Source organism: Taeniopygia guttata, chromosome 1A (assembly GCF_048771995.1).
Source record: "Taeniopygia guttata chromosome 1A, bTaeGut7.mat, whole genome shotgun sequence".
Classification (NCBI taxonomy): domain Eukaryota; kingdom Metazoa; phylum Chordata; class Aves; order Passeriformes; family Estrildidae; genus Taeniopygia; species Taeniopygia guttata.
In genome coordinates this window covers 70,381,119-70,405,999 of record NC_133025.1, presented here as the reverse complement: position 1 = coordinate 70,405,999, position 24,881 = coordinate 70,381,119, and the positions used below count along the sequence as shown (strand labels likewise).

Here is a 24,881-nt window from a genome sequence, read left to right as displayed (position 1 = left end):
TCACACCTACACATGGCACTATGATCAGCCACCTCCTTCCACAAAGCTTTCCTACCAAGAAATATGCTGCTGTTTAAGGATGGCTTTGAAACATTTCTTAGCCTTCTCCAAGGTGTTACACTCCTCCAGCACCATCTACAAGAGCTCACAGCCCTCTGTGGTTTATGTGTTGGGAGCTGGGGTGTGCCAGTGACCAATCTGTCTGAACAGACACATCCCAAGGGAAGTCAGCACTGTTTCACAGGGGTGGGTTTAAGCACGGTGGCTGCATCCTGCCAACTGCCTCAGGAATTCTTGCCTTCCACCAGCTGGGATTTAGGAGTGGCCAGTTCCTAAAAAAGTATAAACTGAACCACCCATGGCCATCATGATCCATCTGATTGTTTCCCATGCAGGGACACAACCAGGGAGGGTGCTTGGCAGGAACTACCATGTTTTATCTTGGGTGGAGATTTTCACAGTGCTGGAAAATCTCTTTATCACACAGCCTTGCCTCTGCACAAAGCTTGTTGTTGTCAGTGTGGGAGACTTAAACAGTCTGTAGCAAAGAGCCCTCCATTTACCCTTTTAGCTGCTTTTTAGGGTCAGGCCGTGGCTACTGCACACTGCTACAGAGGGTAGGATGCTCCAGGAAAGAAAGGTTGACTGCTCCACTGGGCTCTGGCTCACAGTGCCAGCCCCAATAGATGCAGCAAACATGCCTGGAGACCGTGCAGAGATGAAACATGGCACTGTGAGCAGCACACACTGTGCCCAAGCCCTTCTCCAGGTGTTGGGTGATGTCCTACAGCTACCAACAGGCAGGATTTCTCACTAGAATCCCTTGTTCTGTACTAGAACCCTTTGTTCTGCATATCCCCTCCAGTTATGTATTTGCTGGTGGTTTATGCTCCATCAATCAACAGTCATCTGGGATTTGAACCTAGTGATAGCAATCTCTGGGGGTGAAACACAGCTGTGTGCTGGGGGATGCTCTGTGGAGTTTCACATGGAAAGGCAAGAAAAACAGAGAAATGGATAACAATCAGTCTAAGCTCTCTAGAGACACCACTTCTCTTCAGGAGGAGGAAGATGTGGGTACCAGCTGCTCCCCCCGGAGAGCCTGGACCAGGATGTTGAAGGATGAAGGTGATCACCACACAATGCCCTGGTGGCAGCTTGTTCAGGGCCTTGGTCAGCCATGCCAGGAGGAAGAGCCACGAACAGGTTCCTCCACCAGGTCCTCTCTTGGACAAATGAAAGCCACTGCAGAGCCAGGGACAGCAAGCTGTGCCAGAGGAGCTCGAGGGACAATGTGGAGTGAGCAACTACAGGGCAGAGCGAGGAATTCGGCCTTTCCTCCTACACGGCATCATCTGAGATCCTCCCATTCAAGGACGTCTTCGGCTGGAGACCATTGTCCTGAGCGTGCACCTCTGGCCTGGGCTGCGTCATCTGCTGCAAACGCTGCCAGGAATGAAAGGAGAGAGTGTCAGCCAGGGCTGGGGCAGCAGCAGGGGTACAGCCAGGGCATGGTGAGGGTTGGAACCCTCACCACATTGCTCAGAGGTGACCCTGATTACAGGGCAAGGGGATGCTGCATGGAGTGACTCCTCCAGCAGCATTTGGTAGTACCCCAAAAGCCTCTGCAAGTCACCTTTGCTTTGATGCTGCACAGAGCACAGCAGCTCCTCCTTTTATCAGAAATATGGGGAACATCCTGATAAGAGGCAAAATCTTACCAGGCAAGACCAGCTGCAAGGAGGAAAAAGAGAGAGCTGCAATGCCACAGGCTTCAGAGTAGACCTATTTTTCAATCAGGGTTGATTACAAAACACTAGTAAGTAATTACAGCAGGTTAACAAGGTGCCTTTAAGGTCTGTGCCTTTGATGCCAGTCAGAACATCCACCTGCACAAACCTTTGCACAGCAGCAATTCCTGTCAGCCTGAGCTGATCAAACGGAAATTGCAGAGTCAAGTAAAGTGAAGCAAGAACCCACGAAAATACGGAGGGGCCAATCATTACTGGAGACGTGTGGATTGAGCATCAGGAGTGATGAAAAAGAATGAATCACTATTGCCAGTCAGGGAGGGACTGATGCTGTGCACTGCACAAGAGAATGCAGAGGAGGATTAAGCCTGACCTGAACAGACATCACTAAGACAAGTAGAACCTCTTTCCAGTAAAGGGAAACAAACTCCTACCCTCCAATACCACTGAAGTGCCTGCTTCTGAGTGAATTCCCTGAAATGTTCACTGAACTGCTTCTGCCATTTATTGTATTTTTTTCCCTCTAACATTCAGGCTCAGTAGGATCAAAATTACTTGTAATCTTTCCTGTCTGTCAAAACCACTTTATTCAGGATTGGCATCTAATTTCCCTCCAGCTCCAGCTCTATTACAAATTAATCCAGGATCTGTGTATATAAGAGGCCAAAAATTCTCTCTGTCTCTCTGATACCAACACATGCATACACAGATTAGCCTACTTTCTTCCTGCTGCCATCTGCTGCTCACTCCTGGGTCTATGAATGATTGAGAGGGGGTCTGGGTCTCGTGATGCTTGTGGGCAATGTTAGAAGAAGAGTCAGACTGGGAGGGTGCACATCAGCCACTCATGCTGCTTACTGGTGCTGATGGTTTGCACAAGATGCTGAGGGGAGGGGTGGAAACACACTCAGGAGCTTCCCTCCAAGCCCCTGGGGCACAGGAATACACAGCACTTTGAAAGGACTATGGATATAATTGGCACAAGCTTTGGTCAGGAGTCAAGCCGCTCCTGAGAGGTCACAGACCAGTTTGGGCTCCACCAGATGCTGTGATGTGCTTTCTTCCATCTCCAGTGAAGCAGGATTGGGACTAAGCAAAGGGTTGAACCCATACCTGTGCTTTCAGGCTTCCCTTCTCCCCTTTTCCAAGTTACATTATGAGTGAATAAGGAGCCCTATAAATGTCTGAGGAAGGGCCTACAGTTGGAATTCAGTTGGCTTTAAACCCAAAATCAATGAAGCAGCTTGACATAGCACCCTGGCTTGAGTCCTGCAGGAAGGACAAGTACCTAAACCCAGCTTCAGATGAGAAACCAAAAACTGAAAGCAGATTTGAGATCCTAAACCCACCCAGTTCACCCACTTCAGAGTCCATCCAAATGGAATGCTGGGAGGAAGAAAACTCAAATCCACCTGCAACTTCACCTCAAAGGAAGAGAATCTGAAGCTGACCTCAGCCCAGTAAATCCTGCCACAACTTCTTTGAGTCAAAGTTTGTTAAAAATACAGCATCTCAAAAATAAACTCATGTGATTTTGATGGCATCTGATTGCTGTTCCAGCTGGGCTGGGAAAGCCATAAATCAACACTCCTGGGGTGACTTCTTACAACTGTAAGCACTGAGCCAGGGATTTGGGGCACAGTGCTCTCAAGATGGAATGTCAACACTGTGGATAAAATCTTAACAGTAAGTACTGGGTATGACACAAGATTCACTGCTTCATAAAATCCTGCTCAAATTACTAAAGAAAATGTTTTAAACAAAGCTAGTGTGGTGGGTGTTGTGGGTCTTTCTTGCTTCCTAACACCTCAGTCACTGAGTGTTCTCTGAAAGGCACGTGACAATACACCCCTGTGCTTGTTTCTGCTGCTAGCAGAGCCTAGCCTAAGACATTTCAGGATTCAGGCTTGGAGGTGATGATCTCCCTGCTCAGGAGTGCCAAGTAAACATGCTCATAGCCAGGAATTGTCAGGAGCTGGGATTTCTCTGGATCAAGAAACTTTAAGGATTTTTCCCAAACTCTTCCATGGCTCCAGTACACCATGCCAAAACAATAGTCAGGGGAGGAGGGCTACATTTTTGTGGTGATGGTCACACAAATCTCATTGAAGAACAGCAGACATAAGGGTAGACCATCTGAAGGTCTATCTGCATGCCCAGCCACAGCCCAGCTGAGCTCCCAGAGTTAGATATGTCCTGCTCAGCTGTGCTGGCAGCTCCTGTCCAGCGAGCCCGTGTCACTGGAGGCTGTTCAGGGCACTGGGACTGAGCTGAACCCTTGCTCTCTCCTGGGGAGACGGCGCACAGAGCTCCCGTAGCACCAACCCGCTGCACTCATAACTCTGTCAGAGCAGGGTCTGCTTGGTCCAGGCTGGGCTCAGGGAGGAGCTTACCCTGAGCAGAGGGCAGGGTGGTGAAGCTGTTCCTACCTGCCGGAGAGTTCCTGTTGAGGTGAAGAAAGAGTAGAGCATGTACCCTGGAATCAGAAACATGGAGGACAGGGCCATGAGCCAACCGATGCCTTGTCCCCACACAGGATAGACGTATTTTCCCAGTGTCAGAGGGGTCATTTCCACCACACTAAAGAAGAACACACCCTAGAAAAGAACACCAGCCATTGCAGGGGAAAGTGCAAAATTGGGGTCCAGCCATTCTTTCCTTCATTATCTTCTTAGCTCCCAACAGTCTTACAGGAACCCAGCAGCTCTTTTCATTAGTCTAGATTCTTTCAGCACACCAACTGGTAATTTCATATCATTTCTTCTTATCCTAAGCTGGATAAGATATCCTAAGCTTTCCAAAAACCTGGAATTGGAATAGCCCATATTTCCTTCTTCACTAGACTACTCAGACAAGCAGTGCCACCACAGCAGTTGCTATGCAAGTAACCAGCATCCTCACAGCTGGTCTCAGGAGTCTTCATATCACACCACTCCCTGCACTACTTCTGCTGGAAGGGCAGGAGCCTGCAAAGGCCAAACTGCTCTGCAGTCAGTTATCCTCCAGTTGGTGATAGCTTTTGTTTTCATAAGTCTGTCAGAGGCTGAAGCTGGAGTAGCTGAAAGCCAGAACCAATAATAGCTTTTTAAAACATTACATTATTTTGCTTATGCTCTGGCATCTCAGGGAAAAAAAACAAACAAGCAAACAAACAAAAAAAAACCCAAAAAAAACCAAACAATGGCCTTATTTAGATTAAAAGCAATCATCTAGACCTTTTTTATGGATGATTTCCAGCAGGCAGAGTGAAAGAGGTTCCTGTATCACATTACCCATTTCCAGTCTGCCTGGGACTCCCTTGCACCAGACCTGTGCTTGGTTGAGAACAGAACTTTTCCCTACAGCCCATCTAGAGGCCTTTCTAGACCTGCTCTTGCACATAGGATTCCCCAGGTCTTACCAGGCAGACAAGAGGTGTGAAGAAGGCCCAGCAGATCTTCCACCAAATGCAAGGCTTGTAGCCAATCATTTCTTCGATGTTCCTGTAAAACCTGTTCACACCTACAAGAAGAAATGAGTATTGAAAATAAAAACCATCTCTGTACCACGGCCTTCATCTCTTCTCATGGCAGAGCACAGGCCAGGCACAGCAAGAGGGTGACAGTGTGGCATGGGAAGCATTAGCTGGAGGGGATGGGGTAGTGGGACACAAATTCATGCTAACAGCTTCCATGTTCCTGGTGTCCTCTTGAGGGCCCAGAGGGAAGGACCCTGGGCATCTGCCAGTCTGTGCTGAAGTCTTTGTGAGGGCCTGGAGAAGTGAGATGACAGCCTTCCACTCCTGATTTTCTGAAGTTATCAATGTAAGCTATTTTCGGCTGCAAAATTGTCATTGTCTTCACTGGCTTTGGCTTTTTCAGCAAGTCACCATGCCCACAGAGAAAACAAAGGAACAAGGTGTTTTGTGCTTACCATAACACCAAGAAATTGAGATGGTCTCAAAGAAGACAAGAAAAAGAAGACACATGCCACTGGCTGAGTAGTAATCAAACAGCTTGAAGACATAAATGCCACCCTAAAAAGGCAAAAACAGGGTCAAGGAGTTCAGTTATAGATGATGATCAGTAATATCAGCCAGCAGCTTGGATTGCTACTGTCCCTGTCTGTTGGTTTAATATCTATTTCCTTGGACAGTAGAGCCACTGTTGCAATGTTTTCACTGGAGTTTGACTCCCAGCAGCATAACTGATGTGGTCTTGCAGACAATCAGCCAGCCTGTTCAGGCATAGCCCAAGGTGAGGAGAAAAGAAATTCACTGCTTTAGAAGGAGTCAAGTTAGTCTGCTCTGCCCCTCCCCAGAGTTTTGCTTTGCCTCCTCATGAACCTACACTGCTCCACAAATGGTCTCCAGACCACTCAGCCCTCACCTCACCTCCTGTGAACCTTGGCTTCAGCTTCAGAGGTTCAAGCCCCCAACAGACAGGTTTTCTTTGTGTTATCTTAACTCTTTGAAGCAAGCATTCCCTAAATTTGGGCTCTGTTGGCCTGAGTCTTCATTGCAAACAGCAGAACAACAGGCCAGACTGACAATAGGAAGATGATAAAAATTATGGAGGCATCCTAAGTCACTTGAGAAGTAGCAGTGATGAACAAACCACTTTACCCAGAACAGGAGAAATGCTGTCACTTCTCCCAAAGCTTTGGTGGTGCTGTGATATGCCAAGTGGTGTCAGGAATGGAGGTACAAGCACAGCCTGTACAATCTGTACCTGGGTGATGTTGGAGAATCCAATGAGATAAGAGATGAAGCAGACTACTGCGATGAAGATCTTCTTCCTGGCTCTTAGGACTTGAGGATACTCATCCATCAGGGCTGTAATGAACCCTTCCACAGTGCAGAACTATGGGAAAAGGCATACACTCAGGATATATATATATATATAACTTAACCTGTACAAATTTAACTTCAGTGTTGAGAACCTTAGTGATTTATAGACTCTGCAGACTCTAGAAGAGTCATCTCTGCACAAAGTTGTCTGAACTATCTCCTGAAAATTAATTTCTCTCCCCACTGAATATAGATGGAGCTAGGAGCACCAAAGTTAAATACTTAAAAATACCTCGGATAATCTCTGCCTTTTGCTTCTCATTGAAAGCCTCCTCTTTCTTCCCACAAACTCTCTAGGGTCTCCCTATCACTGCCCTGCTCCCCACACTGCCAGGTCCTGTGCCAGAGTTGTGTGCCTGGCTGCTGCTGGGACATGTGCAGGTCCTTTATCACGCTTCTTGCAGGGCCTTCTTGCTCTTCTCAGCCTGTGGCAACAGCACTTGTGCTGTTCAGTGACCTAAAATGCTCAATAAGGACCCGTATTACCCACTCTCATGTGCATGTAAACAACAACATCTCTGATTACCCAGTCCTTGACTTCATTTCACTTTTTCAAGCAACATTAAATGCATGTAGCACACCAAAAGCCCATCTTCACAGCACATCATCTTTCTAGAGGTGGAAATCCCTGGATGGTTTGTGCAGAGCTGTATAATAATGTCGTCTGCACCATAACACATAACAAAATCCCCATGAGTGCTGCCTTCCAATTTTCCTACTAGTTCTGCCTTCTGGCACAAGGGCAGTTTGACTGCCCTTGTGAAGTGCATTCTTCTCTCCTATCTTTTGATAAATTGTGAGATTTACTTTTATATTTCAGTCCCAGAAACTACAGGTAGCATACCCTCTCAGAGAGCACATCTTGCCTCTAGCAACAACCCTGGGAATTTATGAGGGCAGCAAACTGGCTCCCTGGTCATGCTGAGCAAATGTACAAGCCAGTGCAATGAAAACGAAAGTGGTTTCATCACTTTTCGATGTCAGGGACTTCCCCATCTCTGGGAAGAAAAAAAATCCCCTAGAGTGAAGGTAGAGGTACACAGACCAAAAAGAGCAGCAGAGTGTTGGGAAGATGTGTGGAAAAAAATGGAGTTCCTGAAGCTATAACTGGCCAGGGATTGTGGAAGAACTTGCACACTGCTGACTGCTGGGGCAGAGCAAGGCAAAGGGAGATGTGTATGCCCAGGGTTTTATATCCACATGGAAAGCCAGTATTCCCAGAGTGTCAAAGCTCAACTGCTTCCACTTGAATTTTTAATAAGCTAAGCTTTTTATGTTGGACACGAGTGCCACTAACGCATCTTTTGCCGTTCACATGTGGGTTAAGCTGCCTTTATAGTCATTGACAGTGAGCGCTTCGCCCCATCCCACCTGGCTTGGTGTCTGGAAGAGTCAGAACGGAGGTGGCACCACAGTGTGAAGAGATGGCATGACATAAAAAAACACTGCTGAACACTATTCCTTCCACATGGATGCATGGCCAGGCACTGCCAGAGCCACAGCAAGGCCAGGGCATCTGAGATAAAAAAAGGTAAATGCATTTGTGAGGGAACAGCCCTGGTCGTGGGCAGAGGGTGGTGTCCAGCAGAAAAGGAGCAAAGAAAATGATACCTTAGGTAATTGGATGGAGTATAGCTGACAGCTCTTTGGTGCAGGAAGAATGATCAAAATCAGGGAATGCACAGAGGGAAAGACAGGGAGATGGGTGGTAAAGAACAGGGCTACAAAGTGAGTTGAATCATCTTTGTCTCCTATGAGTATTAAGCTTCTGTATAACAGATACGGCAGAGAAACAAATGGTCGTACATTGCTTTTTTCTAGCCATGGAACAGGCAATGAGCTTCATACCATTTACTGAAAATTGCCTCATGACAGCCTCAGACTTCATAGGGTATGCAGCCTGGAGCTTGGCATGGGGCTCACTTTTCCCAGCTTACAGACCAAACCCTGGCTGCTTGCACATGAAGACACCTGAATTAAAGCATGCTGCTTTCAAAGTGGCAAGGAGCTGAGAACTGGTGTCTCCTGTTCTTGGCACTGCAGTTTGCTCTCCAAAAAATTCTGCTTTTCCCACCAACCCTCTCCAGCAACCATTTTTAGCACACATTCTTTTCTTCTTCATGCCTCACCCCATGATATTATTTCTTTCCCAAGCATTTTATTTCCATTAACCTCTCTCTTTTGCTCCTTTTCCTCTTTAGGGTCCTAATCATTACACAAGCTGCTGGGTCCAGTAATCTGGGCTTGGGAGTCAATGCAAGTGTGGCACCTCTGTCTGAAGAAGAGTCTCTCTTCTACCCTCTCCCAATTGCTATTCCCTCCTCAGCCACACAGAGCACCCTATTGGGATGCATGGACCTGTGGGGAGTTTGACCACAGCTGCCAGATGTGCAGCAGAGAGCCATGAGAGTAGTTGCACTGCTGGCAGCTGGAAATCCTCATGAACAACCACTGCCTGGCAGCCTGACGTGGGACAGACACAGGCTGGCAGTCACAAAGCTCGCCAGCTCCCCTGAGCAATAAATGCCTGACCTGGACACTGGTACGTTAAAAGGAAGCACAAGCATATTATGAAAGAGGGTCTGGATGGGAGAGAGCTGAAGCCCGGATGGATCAGAGCAGAGAAAACACCAAGGCACACGAGTGAGGGCACAGGGGGCACGTGTCTGTCAGTACAGGTCATTCATCCCACTCGAGGAACTGCAGAGCACTCTGGCAGGAAGAGCAGATGGAGCTGTGCTGCATCTGCAGGAGACTCCACTGCCACTAAAGGGCTGGAGCTCGTGGCTGCATCACAACCACAGAGCTCAGCCCAGTGTCCCTTCCCTTGCTTGGCTCCCCGCTGTGCCTACAGAGCCGTGCCCTGCCGGTGAGAAGCAACAGTCTCAGCCCAGCAGCCCTGGGGTGCAGGAACTGCCCTGTGGCCCTGCTGTGCCTCATGAACTGGGCTGCTGACCCAAATGAAAGATGCTTGCTCCCCATCTGCAAATGCCACAAAGGATATATAATCAGCATGTAGAAAACCTCTGTTTTTTTGGGTTTTTTTTAAACTGAATGCTTCAAAATGCACGTGCAATTGCAGCTATTGTAGCAGCCTGTGTTCATTGGTTTATATGCATAAGCTGCCATGTTGTTGCTGGTGTGTTTGAATGAAGCAGAGCTCCAGCATGCAGACAGAAAGCTTCTTCACATGCATTTAACTGTGCTGTTTAAAAGCTTATTTTCCATTTATTGCTTCATTTCCCCCCCACCCCAGCTTCTTCCTCCAGGCAATGGTAGCCTCCCAACAGACTGCCTGCCCTCTGAAACTGGCTGTCAGAAGGGATGTGGAGAATTTCAAAGGGTATTTCAGAAGCAAATACAGCAAATAAATTCCACAGAGTGCTTAGAGGGCTTATTGTCATGTCTCAATTTACCAGCACTGAGTAATAATTCATGCAGATAATTTTTTTCTGTAAATGTAGTTTCTTTCAGAGCATTCAGGTATTATTTGAATTTTTTTTCCTAAATAATGTCTATGGTAATGCATTCATGAGCTTTATAAAGTGTTTATGAGAGTGTGATATGATTGAAAACCAAATTTGGTTGATTAGATTTTCCTGGAAACCAGGTGTGACATTTCAAGAATATGTTTGAGTCTGATTGTGAAGTAGGCTTGGGTTTATGAACACTACCTGTAATTCAAAAGAGCATCCATTTTGCACTGGTGGTTTGTGCTGCAAGAGAAGAGCATGGGGGCACAAGGGCAGATATGACAGACCAAGTGCAGGTTTTTGCAGGAGCCTTTGATTTTGATACACTCAAAAGGAAGGCATGCTGCAATTCACTGCTTCACCACTTGTAAAAATGCAGAGATACTGCTTTTTGGTTTGTTTTGTGAAGGTTCTGAGGGGTCAGGGTAGGGCCCTTTTGCTACATCTAACTTCTTCCCCCTCAAGTATCTTGTAAAACTTCACCATCAGGTAAGATGGCAAAGCAGTCAGGGTAGCCAGGCACCAGCCTTTTTCAAGGCATGTCTCCTTCCTTTTGCCAGGATCTATCCCTGCTAACCTACGGACCAGGCCAGGGAGCTGCAGCCCTGCTCAGGGTTGCATTGTGGTTGGCATCAACAACAATGCCAAAATGCTGCAGGAAAACACAGCCCTCACACCTTAAGAGAGTAAAAACCCACTCTGCTCAGCAGTGTCCCAAGTGCAGAAGGGGACGCCACAATTGTACCTGAAGACATTTTTGTATCTTCCTCCACTTTGTCCCTGAGTTGTCTCACCTGACTGTCCAGACCCAGCATCATCAGCATGGAGAAGAAGAGGATTGACCAGAGTGGGGACAAGGGCAACTGTGTGACAACCTGCGGGTAGGCGAGGAAAGCCAGTCCAGGCCCTGCAGTAATGAAAAGGAGGATGAGCCCATGTTTACAAACCATTTGATGGGAAGTCTGAGCTAAGTGCCACGGTTAAACAGAAAGACAAAAATGATAGCCAAGAACTCTGGGGTTTTCATGTAGGGCCTAGGAACACCTGCACCTTTGTGCCTGTGACCCACCAGCTTGGTGGGAGGCATAGGGGCAAGATGGGGAGACAGGATTGGAGAAACCAGTCCTGCAAGTAAGTAATCTAGTAATCAAATTATTGCAACCAAATGGAGCCGGAGCACTGTGCTAGAAAAATAAACTGATATTCACAGCTGGTTATAACTTTCCTGGTGCCTTTTTTTTTTCCTTCCCACCGCAAAATGCTGTTTCTTGAGATAAAAGCTTTCTCTGGAAAGACAGCAATTTCAAAATATGTCTTTGTGCAGAGAGACACAGTCCCATCTTGGTTAAAAAACTTATTCTGAGATCACAGTCTCAAGATTTTGCATGAAAAAGAGACTCCAAATTTTGATCACATCTACTGAAAACATAGGTAGCATCTATTCTGCATAGGAAGTTTTCAGACAGCAAATGGGCTAAATATTTCACTACAGCAAAATAAAACTTCAGCACACCTAGCCAGGAAAGAACCAAGGGCACCCCACACAAATGGTTCTCACAGGTTGCTGTTGCATTTGAACCTGGGTTTCTGCTTACCTGAGGAGGCCAGCTCTGACACCGACTTCTTTGTGATGTGTGACATGAAGCCAATGATAGAGAAAATAACAAATCCTGCAAATATGCTTGTGGTGGAGTTTATACAACAGACAATAATGGAGTCTCTGGAAGAGAGAAAGAGAGAAAAAACCCCACCTGCAGGTCCCTGCAGTGCAGGAGAGTGAGGTAAACAAAAGACCAAGCCCTGTGGAGAGCTGGTCTTGTGCCTTGGATGGGTAGCACAGGAGACATACTAAGTGTCCTGTAGGCAGGGAGCCCTTCTAAAGAGATCACAGTGTGTCCCCTTGGCTGCATGTTGCCAGCAAGGGGATAGCAGAGATCAGGCAGATTCACCACAACCCCCTGCCTCACCCGTGAGGAGCCCCTGCCACACAGGAGGATGGAAAAAATCTACTGACCTGTAGACATTGTTGTGGAAAGTGTTGTAGCTGCCCAGAGCAATGAGGGAGCCCAGCCCCAGGCCGTAGGAGAAGAAGATCTGCGTGGCTGCGTCCATCCAGACCTGTGGAGAAGGAGCCAGAAGACGAGTGCAGCAGAAGGGGACTCGGTGCTGTAGGTGCATGTCCTGCAGCAGTGCAGTGCAGGATAGCAGGGGGACTAGGTGCAGACTGTGGAGCTGTGTGCTTGGATGCATAGCCCACTGGGGTGTCCAGGACCTGAGGGAACCCTGTCAGTAGGGCCCAGTCAAGAGTTTCTTACTACTATCTAATCTAAAGCTATTCTCTTTCAGTTTAAAGCCATTCTTCTTGTCCTATCACTACATGGCCTTATCAAAAGTCCCTCTCCAGGGCTTTACTGTAGGGCTCTTTATATACTGGAAGCTAGGGAATCTGCATCCTTCCCATGTGTCAAGTGTATCAAAGTGCAGTCTGGCCCAGCATCAGAAATATATCCCCAGCCCTTCGATGGGATGGATGTAGATTGATGAAGGGTCCTGCATTTCTGAACAGTGTTCCATGCAGATCAGAAGGGACTCTTGCATTGTCTGTCTGCGTGTGTTTGCACATGTGCCCCCAAGGGATGCTGCTCCACTCAGAGACCCACATCCTTCTCTCACACCCTCCATTTCTCTTCCACTAGTGTGTCTTTGATTTTCCAACATGGAGCTGTTTGTGCAAACAACTGCAGAGGACACCTTGCAAAGCTGATCCCAGTGCCTTAAGGTATTAAATCTCAGAAAGTTCAAGAAAAAGAGACAGACTGTTTGTTTCTTAGATGTGTAGTATTTACACAACTTTTCTGGTCTCGAGAACCCTGTTTCCTGCATTAGAGCCAGTGCAGTTGGTAGCATAGTTACAGAGAGTGACCTGAAAGAGGGATCATTGGGACCATCGCTGGGAAGTGACAAATGTCCAGCTGTCCCCACTCACACATGACTGGTGACTTTGCATTTTTCAGCAGCAGTATTCCCATGGTTCCAAAGTCGGTGTATCCTGAAAAACTTCATTTTTGCAAGTATCCCTGCTCCTCCTGGGTCACCTCTCTGCTTCCAGTGACCAAGAATACATTACCACCACTGGCCACCACTCATCACTTAAACACTTCCAAAAACTGCTGCTGTGTGCTGCTGTGCTTGTGCTCCTTCTGAGGGCCCCATGCCAGCACCACATCATCCTTTCTCTGGGACCACCAGCCCTAGGACAGCCACTGAAATGAGACATTCCCAGCCCAGAGGGCAGGTCCCTTTGTCAGGATAACTTCTGACTCCCCATACCCTGTGGATATCACTGCTTGAGTACAGCAGAGCTGCTGCATGGATTTCCACCCATGAAGGAATTTTTCCTCAGTTTTGTCTCAGCCTATGGGACATGGGTCATGAATACTTGGACAGGGTTATTCCAGAGTTTGTTTAAGTACTTACAGTATTCATGGGAAGTGCCTGGGGAAGCATAATGCAGAGACAGCTGGGAGATAAGAGCTTTCCTCACTAGGCTACAAACCTCAGAGTCAGAGAGCTTCCTGAAGTCAGGTGTGAGGTAGAAAAGGATCCCCTCCTTGGCTCCTGGCAGTGTGACTCCCCGGAACAATAGGATGAAAAGCATGAAGTAGGGGTAGGTGGCTGAGAAATACACCACCTGAAAAAGACCCCATGGGAGAGAAGCCATCAGCCCACCAGTGCCCAGGACCTTTCCTGCCCATGGTGTCATTGAGTCTGGCATGTTCTCCTGGTGGGGGGACAGGTTCCCAAATACAACCACTTGCAGCAGCATTTCCTTGCATTTTCTGTCCCCCATCCCCATGCTAATAACGTTTCTGGCTTTTTGAGGTTTCTCCCTGCCAATAATACTTAAGGACACACTAATCACAAAAGTAGCAGACTGAAGGCTGGATGAAATGCCCAAAGATAAAAGAATTGCACAGGGATAATTTTAGTCCACAGAAGTAATCCCCTTAAGTCATCACATCCTTATTTTGCAGAGCTAAAGCTGGCGTTCCTCTAGACCAATGCATCAAGCAAAACAAATTGTCTTGATTCCACTGCTTTCTTTTCAGCACTGTTTCAGTATCTCACAGATATGTGCCATCCCTCATCACAGGGTCCACACCAGTAATCACCAGGGCTTTGCTGTGGCTGTGTAGCTAAAGCCTGTTTGAGAGCCACTGGGGAAGTTAACAGCTTGGGTGACCTACCCCTGAAGTGCTTCTTTCTGATCTCTCCTCTAGATTATTTCTTTTATAATAGTGTCCCGCTGTACCATGCTGTGCTCTAAATAACACATCCCAGCATCTCAGCACTGCTGTTTCACTAAACAAAGCAATCACCTTTCTGCTGTGCTAGCCTGGAACACTGCACAGGGAATAACAATGGGCTTCTCGTCTGAAGGTCTCCCATCAATATCAAAAGGGCAGCAGGGAAATTTTCAAAGGAGATGGTGAGCTTTTTTCCACCAGAGGCAATTTAAGAGACTGTGATTGTCAAAAGTGGGAGGCCACAAGAAGCTTTGCTCTCTCAAAAGACTGTCCCAAAGTGGGAAATATAAGTAATTTCTGAAAATGCCTCTTCCCAAAAAGAATGAATGCTCAGACCCATGACCTTACAGGCAAGAGCTATTCTCTACACTTAGAATGAAAATTACCATAAACATCGTAGCAATTTTTACAGCCATGAAAGGTAAATGTCAGGAATTTAATAGTATCTACTGTGATTTTGCCTCTAAATACCGTAACCTTAGCTATAGACACTTAAATAAAATTGAGTCTGGAGGACGTTTTGATGGTGCAGCAATGACAGGCAGCACCAAAAGACCCAGCCCTCACACTGTACCTTGCCTGTCCACTCCACACCCTTCCAGATGGAGAAGTAGACCAGCAGCCAGGCCAGGGCCAGCGTGCCAGCCAGGGGCCAGCGGACGCTGCCAGGCTCCCCCAGGCCTCCGGACATCTGATGCATATTCCTCCTGAGGGTGGGAGACACTGTGTTAGGAAGAAGTCTCACAATCAAGGGCAAAGGAATTCAGAGCTCCCAGAGGTGGCTGGACAGTGAAGGGCCAGCTGCAGACAAGTGAGAACCCACAAATCCCTAGAGAGAGCTGAGGATCATTGTGATGGGACAAAGGGAGACAAAGAGAGGTGGAGAGACTGTTTGCCTGCCCGTCCATCTCACCTGCGTCTGCACAGTGCACCCCATGCCCACCATGGCCAGTGGCTGGCTGTAATGCCCTTCTGCCAAAGCTGCCCAAGGAACAGAGCCAACAGGCCTGATGGGCAGGCACAGTGACCACAGGGAGGGAGAGAAACCTGGTGTAGGCAGGCTGGGCACGTACTCCCAGAACTCGGTGACAGCGCTGGTGAGGTTGGTGGTGTCGTTCAGGGAGTAGTTGGAGAAGCAGCGGTCTGTGTTCCAGGCGTTCCCACAGGTCTGCCACGGCAGGTCCTGCACCAGCACAAGGACAGCAGCGTTATCATTCATGTCATATCTCCCAAGTGAAACCTGCCTTCTTTTAAACTGAAGCCCCTTAATTTTTTTGCTAAGGTAATAGGCAGCTCCACTGGATGGGCATGCCCTTGTAGCCAAAATAATGGAAGAATTTTTGAAAATATGATAAATTGTGATAAGGATTTTCGGGGAAAAAAATATCATGATGTGATTAGGGCAATACTGTAGCTCCAATAAAATGCTAGCAATCCCTCGCATAGAAAGCCACTTCCAATTAACTGTTGATAATTAATACCTACAAATTAAAATACTATCAAGGGATACGGTGTTTATAACCATTACAGCTTTTTGCTAGCTTCACTCAACAAGTGGCTAGAATTTACTGCAGAAAGAATAAGCAGGGATTTCTTCCTTATGTTTCATTTACACCAAATTCAATGCTTAAAAAGCAACATGGTCCTGAGAATGGAGGCAATGGGTTGTCTACAAAAACAGACTTTTATAACACAAGCACAGGAGAAAATTGTTCAGGACAGTAGCTGTTTCATGCTGTCCACTGCCCTGATTATGAGCAGCACAAAGGGATTCCTGGGAGATGTTTACACTGCGGGTAGCAGTGTGCTGCAGCACAGCACTACTGACTTAGATCAGTTCTGGCACTGCAGGCAGTGAAGCAGCAGTGCCAGGGGCCATGTGAGTGTGCAGGGCAGCTCACCCAGGCCACGAAGTGCCATGGCTGAGCCAGCCTGAGGAAAGCAGCTTGGATACATCTCCATGAGCAGCTACCTCTTTTCTCAAGCACAGTGTGTGTAGATAAATTCAGAGCAGCTACTCTGGGTGATTTCCCTCTGCTGATAAGTCCTGGGGCTCCAGCTCAACATAGCTTTAAGAAGATGTTTGTATCCATCCCTATTCTTCCATGAATGTAGGCCTCTTCAAAAATATTATCTTTGTTTTAAGTGACTTGTGCCATCAGTGCCTTCAAGTGCTGCCTTTACTGCTCCATCTAAATCAGTTCACTCCAGCAGATGATACCATCAAACGTGGTATCCTGGCAGAATGGTGACTATTGCAGGGGTGGAGGTGACATTCCAGTGGCCAGCCTCCTGGTGATTTCACTGAGGACTTGCTAACTGCACGTAAGAAAAGGCAGTAGCTTGAGCAGTGCTGCACAGCAGCTCTTCAATGTCTGCATGGTAGAGAAGCTGCACAGCTCTCACAAGGAGGGGCAGGCTGGGGGACAGTTTGTTGCTTCTCCATTTCCTCTGAATTTCAGAGGACAGCAAGTGCAGAAAGCAGGCTGGGCTCCTATTATAGTTCAAAATATTCTTAGTTAAATTTAGGAGGCACAGGGGACAGACATCAGCCTAGCTTTTTCATTTGCACCTCAAGTCCTTTTGGGAATTTGGAATCATTTTCTCTGGTAAAAGAAAAGGTCTTGAGCCAAACACCTGGATCTGCCTATGTACATACAAGCACTGTCACCACCTGGGTCTGTAACACCTGAATGTACCAAAGCCTTATCCTAAGAAGCATCCTCCCCAGGGCATAGGTGGGATGGGTTACTTTGGGGAAGACCTCTGTTTATTTGGGAATCCCTGAGGGTGCATCTAATCACCCACAGCCAATAATTTTGTTCTAGATCCAGGACCCTACAGTGATAGGCGGTATTGGTGGTAGAAGCACAGCTGGGAATGCCAAATGAAATAATTCAGCAAAAGTCTTGGTAGATACTTGAAAGTTTTGCTGGAACAAAAAGGAAAACTGGATGTACAGTGTCCACAATAGTATTTCAGGGTTATATCTAAATGACTTTTTAAAAGACCCCATTTGGTTGATGCCTTTAAGGCTTCAGGTTGCTCAGAAAGTTACATTAATGAAACTCTTACCAGTTTCCGGGCTGAAATAAATAATTCAGCGGCCAAGAAGTTAATATGGGGTATGATTCTAACCTTGTATGGTAGAAGGCCCTGCTATGGAAGAGGAACCCACTATAAACCATAACACCAAAGCGCACACTGAGGGGCAGTCACAAGATGTCTAGATACTTTCTGAATAATTTTCCCAGCAGAAAAAAAAAATCCCTTGGAGATCATTTATCAAGAGAGAAGTGAATCAGAACTAATTAAGATAAGGACTAAGTCCTGAGAAATAAGACCATGATGTTACAAAACCTGACAAAACCAGTTCTGGAAATGTGCAGCTCAGATACGAGCAGCCGTAGAAATAAAACAAAAACACAGGCTGAGTTTTAAAGACTGAAGTGAGTGGGAAACAGTTCCTGTAGAGGGGATAGGACCATCTGCCCCACAGGACAAGCATCACTACCCATCAGCACCACAAAACTGCCTCCAGGGCTGATGAACCTCTTCAGAAAGGGCGTAGCACGATGCTGACAAGGGCTCTTTGCACAAATGGCAAGCAGCTAGTGATGGCTGTGGGTCATAAAGAAACCACTGCCCATAAGTGGGAGGGAGGACGCAGACCACAGCCAATGCCATGCTGAAGACATGCCCGTGACTCACCGCAGTGAAGGAGTTGAAGAGATAGTAGAGAGCCCAGGCAATGATGACAATGTAGTAGATGTTCAGCCAGAAGGACAGAACCATAGCTGCCAGTCCAACGCCTGCAAATGAAGGCAGAGAGCAGCATCAGTCCGGGTCTCCAGTACCCAAGGGAGTTCATGGGCACCACAGCAAGGATTTTTTTTGAAAACCAGAAAAAGGGAATTAGCTCATCAACACAGAGTTTGCTATAGTTGCACAGTGAGCTGGTTAGCAAGGGAGGCTCATTCCCTTGTGTCTCTCAGCCACACATTTCCACTGGGGGGGCAATGCTTTCAGTGTGCTACCAGTACTCTATGGACAGAGCTCCATGAAGACAGGATCTTGTCACTTCCCTGGCAGAATTGTACTTTCCCACATCCAAGGCATTTCTAAATCACCATTGGCTTCTAGAAAACAGTTACTTCAAGTATGGCAACAAGTTTCAATCTCATGCAATTAAAGTAAGCATATGTAGAGAGGCTTGGAAAAACAAAGGGTCTTCTGCAACCAGAGCCCCTCTGTCACAGTCCTTATTGTCCATAAAGTGCCTTGTCATCACACAAAACTGCTTGAACAGAGCACAGTGATGTTAGTGACTGCAGACATTGAGGTCAAGGACAGCTTGATAAAGACAGAGGGGGAACCCAGCCCCTCCTCACTTGCCACCCTATCCAAGCCCCCAGGGATTTGCTGATTTGCCTTGAAACCATTAATGGAGTTTTGCCTCTAGTTATGTGCCATTGCTGTCACAAACATACAGCACAGTACCTTTGAACATGGGTGCTAATCTCCAGACTCCTAGTCCACCAACAGAGGTATACTGGCCCAGAGCAGTTTCCAGCAGGAAGAGAGGAATCCCAGCAAACACTAGCGTCAGGAAATAGGGGATGAGGAAGGCCCCTGAAAGAAGGAGCAATGTTATCAGGCAGTTCCCTCTTTGATCAATAAGGAAATGTCTCCAGCTCTGCAGTTTCTTGCTCTGCAGCTCCCATGTGATGAGAAGCAGCCTCTCCTAGAGGTGAGGTGAAAGTTTGCAGCTAGAGTTGATGTGGTCGGTGAGTCTCCCACTGAGGTGGCAGCTGCCTTCCCCTTACCACTATGGTTATGTATGCACCATGTATACATGTACACTGGCATCACTAGCTGTACAATGCCAGCCTCACTTTGTTTAGACAATGCTAAACCCAGTCTGACAACACCCCCAAAAGCTTGGACACTGACATTGGTAACTTGTTGATGCTTTCTGTCTTACCTGAAGAAGCTTTCAATTCTTCTTCTTGAGGGAATAGTGCACAGGAATATCTGGCATTGGCCACTGCTTTCTTTGTTTAGAGCTGTTTCAGTCTTTTAAGAAAACTGTGACCAAGACTGTATTGGCTCCTGTAACAGTGCTATATACCACCCCACCTGTGTTTTAGTTTTACCCTTAAAATTCCTAGTGAAAAATACTATTCATCTCCATGTCCCTATGGAAATCATCTCATCACTAAAAAGGAGGTAGAACACTCATTCACTAGAGATATTACTGGCACCCAGTTTTTAGAAGAGCAATCAGAAGAGGAGAGCCTCGCTGTGTGATTGGAAGGCTGTACAAGTTCAGGTCATCCTGACTTCTAGGTTGTGGGACAAAGCAAATTTTTTATCTTTCTCATGCATGTACTGGAGTGGACCATCATTTCTGAGGAGGACAAACTTTTGCAGAAGATGTTCACTGGGAACAGAGGGAGGACACCCAGTTTGCCTGGAAGCGGCTGGCTGTGCTCAGGACAGCACTGATTCCTGCACTAGCCTTAGGGCTGAGCTGTCAGTCTGAGTCTTCTTCTCCAGATAATCGTAGGAAAGCAGACATGGAGACAGCCAGCAAAGCCACTCTGGAAAGCTGTGACCCAGCTTGCACCCAGCAGGGCCAGGCTCCAGCAGCTGCTCTCTGAGGGCAAAGAAGCAGCCAGGGATGCTGGCTCAGGGGACATCCAGCTGGGGACATCTGCCTGCCAAGCAGGGAGCTGAACCCAGCTGGGAGAGGCAGGTGCCAGCACTCGGCATGGCAGTCCATGGAAGGCAGCATGCAAGAGGAGCTGGCAGTGGGTGGTGGGGAGAAAACACTCTCTGTGCCAGCAGCTCAGTGACCATGAACCTGAATCACAAGCTGGCATGGAAGTGCAGGCTCTTGGCTTCATCAGCAGCCTGATGTACAGGGAAGAACAGCTTTGAGCCTCACTGTGCCTGCTCAGCAGCCTCCCCTGTGTGCTCACTAGACACCACAGCCTGCAAGGTTCAGGTTCCTGAGAGCCCAGTGGGAAGCCAGTGTCTGCTCTGAGGACACGGCTGCTGCCACCCTGCTGCTGTGGAGTTTGGAGGCTAAGCTTAGCAGCAGCACAAGTCTCTTCCTTGCTTCTGTAAAAGCAATTAATGAAATCTGGCTGTAGCTCTGATGATCCTGCACTTCTTATCCACAGCAGGTCAGGAAGGTTTGTAGGTGAAAGATCTTATTAGACTATTGGGAAAAAAAAAAAAAAAAAAAACAGAAAACCAAACAAATAAACTTTTGGACACAGGTCTTTTATCCTGGCTTGATTCTCAAGAATAGTGGGAAATCTACAAACCAGACCACTTCCTTGAGCTGAAGGCTGTTGGCAATGACACTGCCACTCAGGAGGGCCAGGTCCCCAAGCAGGCATGGATAATATCCCCAGGTCCTGTGCAGTCAGATAGGAAATCAGTTCTGAAATTTGTATCTAAATTTTGCAGGCCAGTACAAAATACGGTTGTGCGTGACCTTGTGGAAGTCCCAGTTTATCTCCAGATCCATGGGTGTCAAAGAGGTGATGACGCTGGTCTTGCTCAGACCCTTGGAGGCAAGAAAGGATCAATAGCGCCTGGCCTCACTGTACAGCCCCAAAACTGCCAGCTCCTAATGCCCTACAGCAGAGAACAACAATTAATCCTTAAAGCAGGGAACACTGCCCACGAATCAAAAATCGAGAATTACAAGCTGTTACACTCTGTTGCTTTGAGTGTCAGTGTGCAAATGAGGAGTGCAGGATGCTTATTTAAAGGATTGTTCTTCTCTTAAGTTATTCAAGCTTAGGATCTCACAGGCAATTTTTAGCATGTACTGAAGTGCGTTTAGAGTGAATTTGGAGTCTGGTACAATTCTGCTGAGATCAGAGGGAGTATATAAAGTTAGAGATTAGTGTAGAGGCTGGAGCCACGGGCACGGCTGGGCACATCCAGCTGCGTGCAGGGCCAGCAGGGAGCCCAGGCATCACTTTGGGTGAAGCCTGCACCCCGCAGCGGATGGGCTGCCGTGCCCTGGGCTCCCTGCGCCGAACAAGCCAGCCGTGAGCTGATGCAATGCGACAGCGGTAAGTGAGACGACAATATTTCGATTCAGTTCAATTTGCCTGTGCGTAATGGAAGCAGCCCACACGACCGTGCTCTGAGCGGCGCACATGCGGGACGCTAAAATTAGCGTTCCACCCCCAGTCTGCCGTGCAGGCAGAGCCGAGGCGGTGCCCACCCGCTTGCGAAGGAGCTGCCGTGCGCCCCCGCCGCTCCGCTCCAGCCCCGGTGACGCTTCCGTGCGTCAGCTCGGCTCCGCGGCTGCGTCAGCTCGGCTCCGCGGCGGCTCCGCGGCGGCTCCGCGGCGGCTCCGCGGCGGCTCCGCGGCGGCTCCGCGGCGGCTCCGCGGCGGCTCCGCGGCGGCTCCGCGGCGGCTCCGCGGCGGCTCCGCGGCGGCTCCGCTCGCTCCTCAGAGCGACAAGGCGGAGCTAGCCAGGCTGCCCCGGAGCGGCAGGGGAGGCAGGGTGCTGGGAGCCGGCAGGAACCAATTCCCCCGTTTCATCTGCCTGGCGTTTCTGCTCGCAGCCGGCGGCTCCCTCTGCGTGCCCGCAGCTGTCAGGGCAGAGATCACCCCGTGTGCCATTGCTAATGCGAATAATAGCGCTCCACACCTCTGCAGCACGCTCTGTCCTAGGTTCTCAGCTGACTTTACATGTAGGATTGATTTTAGCTTCATCTAATTACAGGCGTTGTCATCTCCACCTGTTAGTGTGAGGAGACAGTCACGGGCAGCACAGAGCTGGTGTGAGACTTGACACAGCAGCCACAGGGGAGATGCTGAGATGCTGGCTAACAACCAGTGCTGGCACCTAGGCCAGACAAAGGTGACAAACCTGCACTGTGGCTCTGGCATTGGTGGCACAGGCTCCCCAGGGCAGGCCTGGATGTTCCCATAAACCTCACTCAGCTCAGCTGCGCATTTCCACCTCTCCACAAAACCCAAAGCTGTGGATGCCCATCCCTGAAAGTGTTCATGGCCAGGCTGGATGTGGCTTTGAGCAACCTAGTGGAAGGTGTCCCTGCCCTTGGCAGTGGGTTTGGAACTGGCTGATCTTTAAGGTCCTTTCCAACCCTGACCATCCTGTTATTCTACAATTCTATGAAAACAACATGGTCAGTTAGAAATCTTCCTGTTGAAATTGCTAACTTTCTGGTCTCCTGCTGGCACTCACTCCACATGCTTCAGAGAAAGGTCCCAGATAGCCTTAAATGCCATGACATTAAATGGACATTGCTTCAGGGAACAAGACCCTTCTCCTCTTTTCCAGGGTTGGAGGAGAAGAGCATCCTACGCTGCTCGCAACAGCAGAAATGGGCTGGGGATATGAGAAGTTATGAGAGCCACAGGCAAAAGGAAAATAAAAAAGACACGGAGAAGGAACTTGAGAAGAGACCCTCAGAGCAGCATGAATGAGGGTGTCACTTGGGATGGGGACTCCAAGCCAGGAAGACCTAAGAGGGAAGCAAAGAGCAATGTGGGAGGACTAGCAGGCAAACCCTAAAATTATATATACAGCCTTAAAGGTAAGGAAAAGGAGTTGGACTTGTGTGGGAAGTCTGTAAAATGGTTCAAGGAAGTGAGCAGCTCTTCAAAGGGGAGAAGGAAGGCTGTTTTAGTAACAGGCACAAGCAATGGGAGAGCTCAGCATGGAGTGAGAAGAAAGAACCTCTGCTCTACTGACGCCTGCCTCTACTCCCCTCCACAAAAGCATCTCCCTGACAAGATAGAAGAAAGAGCACCATTTGAGAGGGGAGCTGAGGCACAGAAGTGTGTTTTCTGAGTTGATCCAAGATGTGCAGAAATTCTGTAGCTGAGCAGGGAGAATTCCCTTGAGAATACGCTAGACTGAGGAGAACCCACTGGGTACCTATTTCTGCATAGCCCTCCCTGTAATTAAATGAGTTCCTACATGCTTGCTTTTTTTTTTGTAGCCCTGCAAATTTGGACTGCACAAGCATGACAGAACTCAAACTGCTTGTTTTGTTTCTTTGGACTGTTTTTTCCCAGCCTACAGTTGCTAGTAAAACCCACAGATCATGGAAACTTGCCTCCGGACAATTTAATAACTCAGGACCACCCATTTGCCCAAACCCACACCAAGTCAAAACCTGCTCGGGTACAAGGCTGCTCATTGTGCATTTCTCTCACCTCCTCCATTTTTGCCACAGAGATAAGGGAAGCGCCAGACATTGCCCAGACCAATAGCATAGCCCACACAGGACAGCAAGAAGTCAAATTTCCCCTTCCAGGAACCTCTGTCTGGGATCTCCTTCTTCTTCTTCTTCTTGGTGCTCACAACCTCAGGGCTGATGGGCTCTGGCTCCTCCAGGGCTGCCTGCTTCACCTCAGAGGGAGAGCTCAGCTCCACAGAGGTGTTGTCCATCTTGCCCATGGTGTCTCAGAAGTACGTCCACTCTTGCTGAAGGGCTGGAGGAGCAGGAAAGGCAGTTTCTGCCCTGGCCACGAGAAGACAAGATGGGAAGCACTGGGCAAAGCTCCTGGTGAGAAAGGAGAGAAGGTGTCCTGGGTCAATATAGTGTGTCAGACTTGCTTGTTACCATTACATAACAAATCTCTCAACTCTCATCTTATCTGCTTCTCATCCCAGTGCTCTGCAGGAAGAGCTTTGCGACCAGTAGGCATGCAGCAAAGGCAATTGCTCAGCTCCTCCCTGTACACCATGTTGCATGTGGTACTGTAATCCCCAGGTGTATTCAGCTTGTGCTCCTTGTGACTAGAGGCAGCCTGTGAACCACTGAAATCCCATTAAGTCGGGACTCCAAAGTCATGATGATTAATTGCATGAGTCTGACTAAAAAATTTAGTTGATACCTGCATTGATTTTAGTTCCTAAGAAGTATATAACCATCACATCAAAACAATTTGAAAGAGAGCAAGAGCAAGCTATGTTACTACACCTGTGTCTAACCCAATGTTGCTCTTGTGTCTTGAAAAATAAGTGCAGTTCTCTTTTCCTGTTACACAAGCTATTGCAAAGAAAAAGGCATGGAAGAGAGCCAAAAAACTGCTTAAAAGTGTGGAGTAATTTCCATGTGAAGAGAGTATAAATCAAACAGGATCCATTGTTCTGTGGAAGAGGTAGCTGGCAGGGGCCTATAAATGTATCAGTGTCATAGACTACACCATTCTAGGTATTCACCATTTCTGACACAAGAACTGCAAGGGATTAAACCATGACCAGCAGGTGGTATATTCAAAAAGAGGAAGAGGTGATATTCCAGAAAATGTACAGCTATGGAGCAAGACTCCCCACTGCAGGACATGCTGAGTTTATATGACTTTAGAAGATGAAATTAAGGGAATAAATAATGGAAGGAAAATCCACCAGAATCTACTACTGCAATTCTGCAAAATCTTGAGCTGGAAGTTGTTGGAGGTTGAGGGACTCTTCCAAGGAAATAACACTCTTTACTTTTCCTGGTTTTA

The 24,881-nt window shown here is 47.8% G+C and overlaps 1 protein-coding gene and 1 long non-coding RNA gene across 2 annotated transcripts; one reads left to right on the top strand and one right to left on the bottom strand.

The window, feature by feature from the left end:
* Positions 1–910: 910 nt before the first annotated feature.
* Positions 911–23,883, bottom strand: LOC100222137 (sodium- and chloride-dependent GABA transporter 1-like). The gene is made up of 14 exons (XM_072923913.1): positions 23,583–23,883; positions 18,860–18,991; positions 18,071–18,171; positions 15,433–15,542; positions 14,934–15,066; positions 13,609–13,743; positions 12,067–12,170; positions 11,648–11,772; positions 10,847–10,959; positions 6,461–6,592; positions 5,664–5,766; positions 5,152–5,252; positions 4,181–4,348; positions 911–1,446 (listed from the first exon to the last, which is right to left on the bottom strand). Exons 1-14 carry the CDS (start codon positions 23,824–23,826, stop codon positions 1,342–1,344), a joined length of 1,806 nt encoding a protein of 601 aa, XP_072780014.1. The 5' UTR covers positions 23,827–23,883; the 3' UTR covers positions 911–1,341.
* On the top strand, positions 21,117–23,477 carry LOC140682264 (uncharacterized). Its single transcript, XR_012053780.1, has 2 exons — positions 21,117–21,456; positions 22,702–23,477. It is a non-coding gene; the product is annotated as an uncharacterized lncRNA (long non-coding RNA).
* Positions 23,884–24,881: the final 998 nt, after the last annotated feature.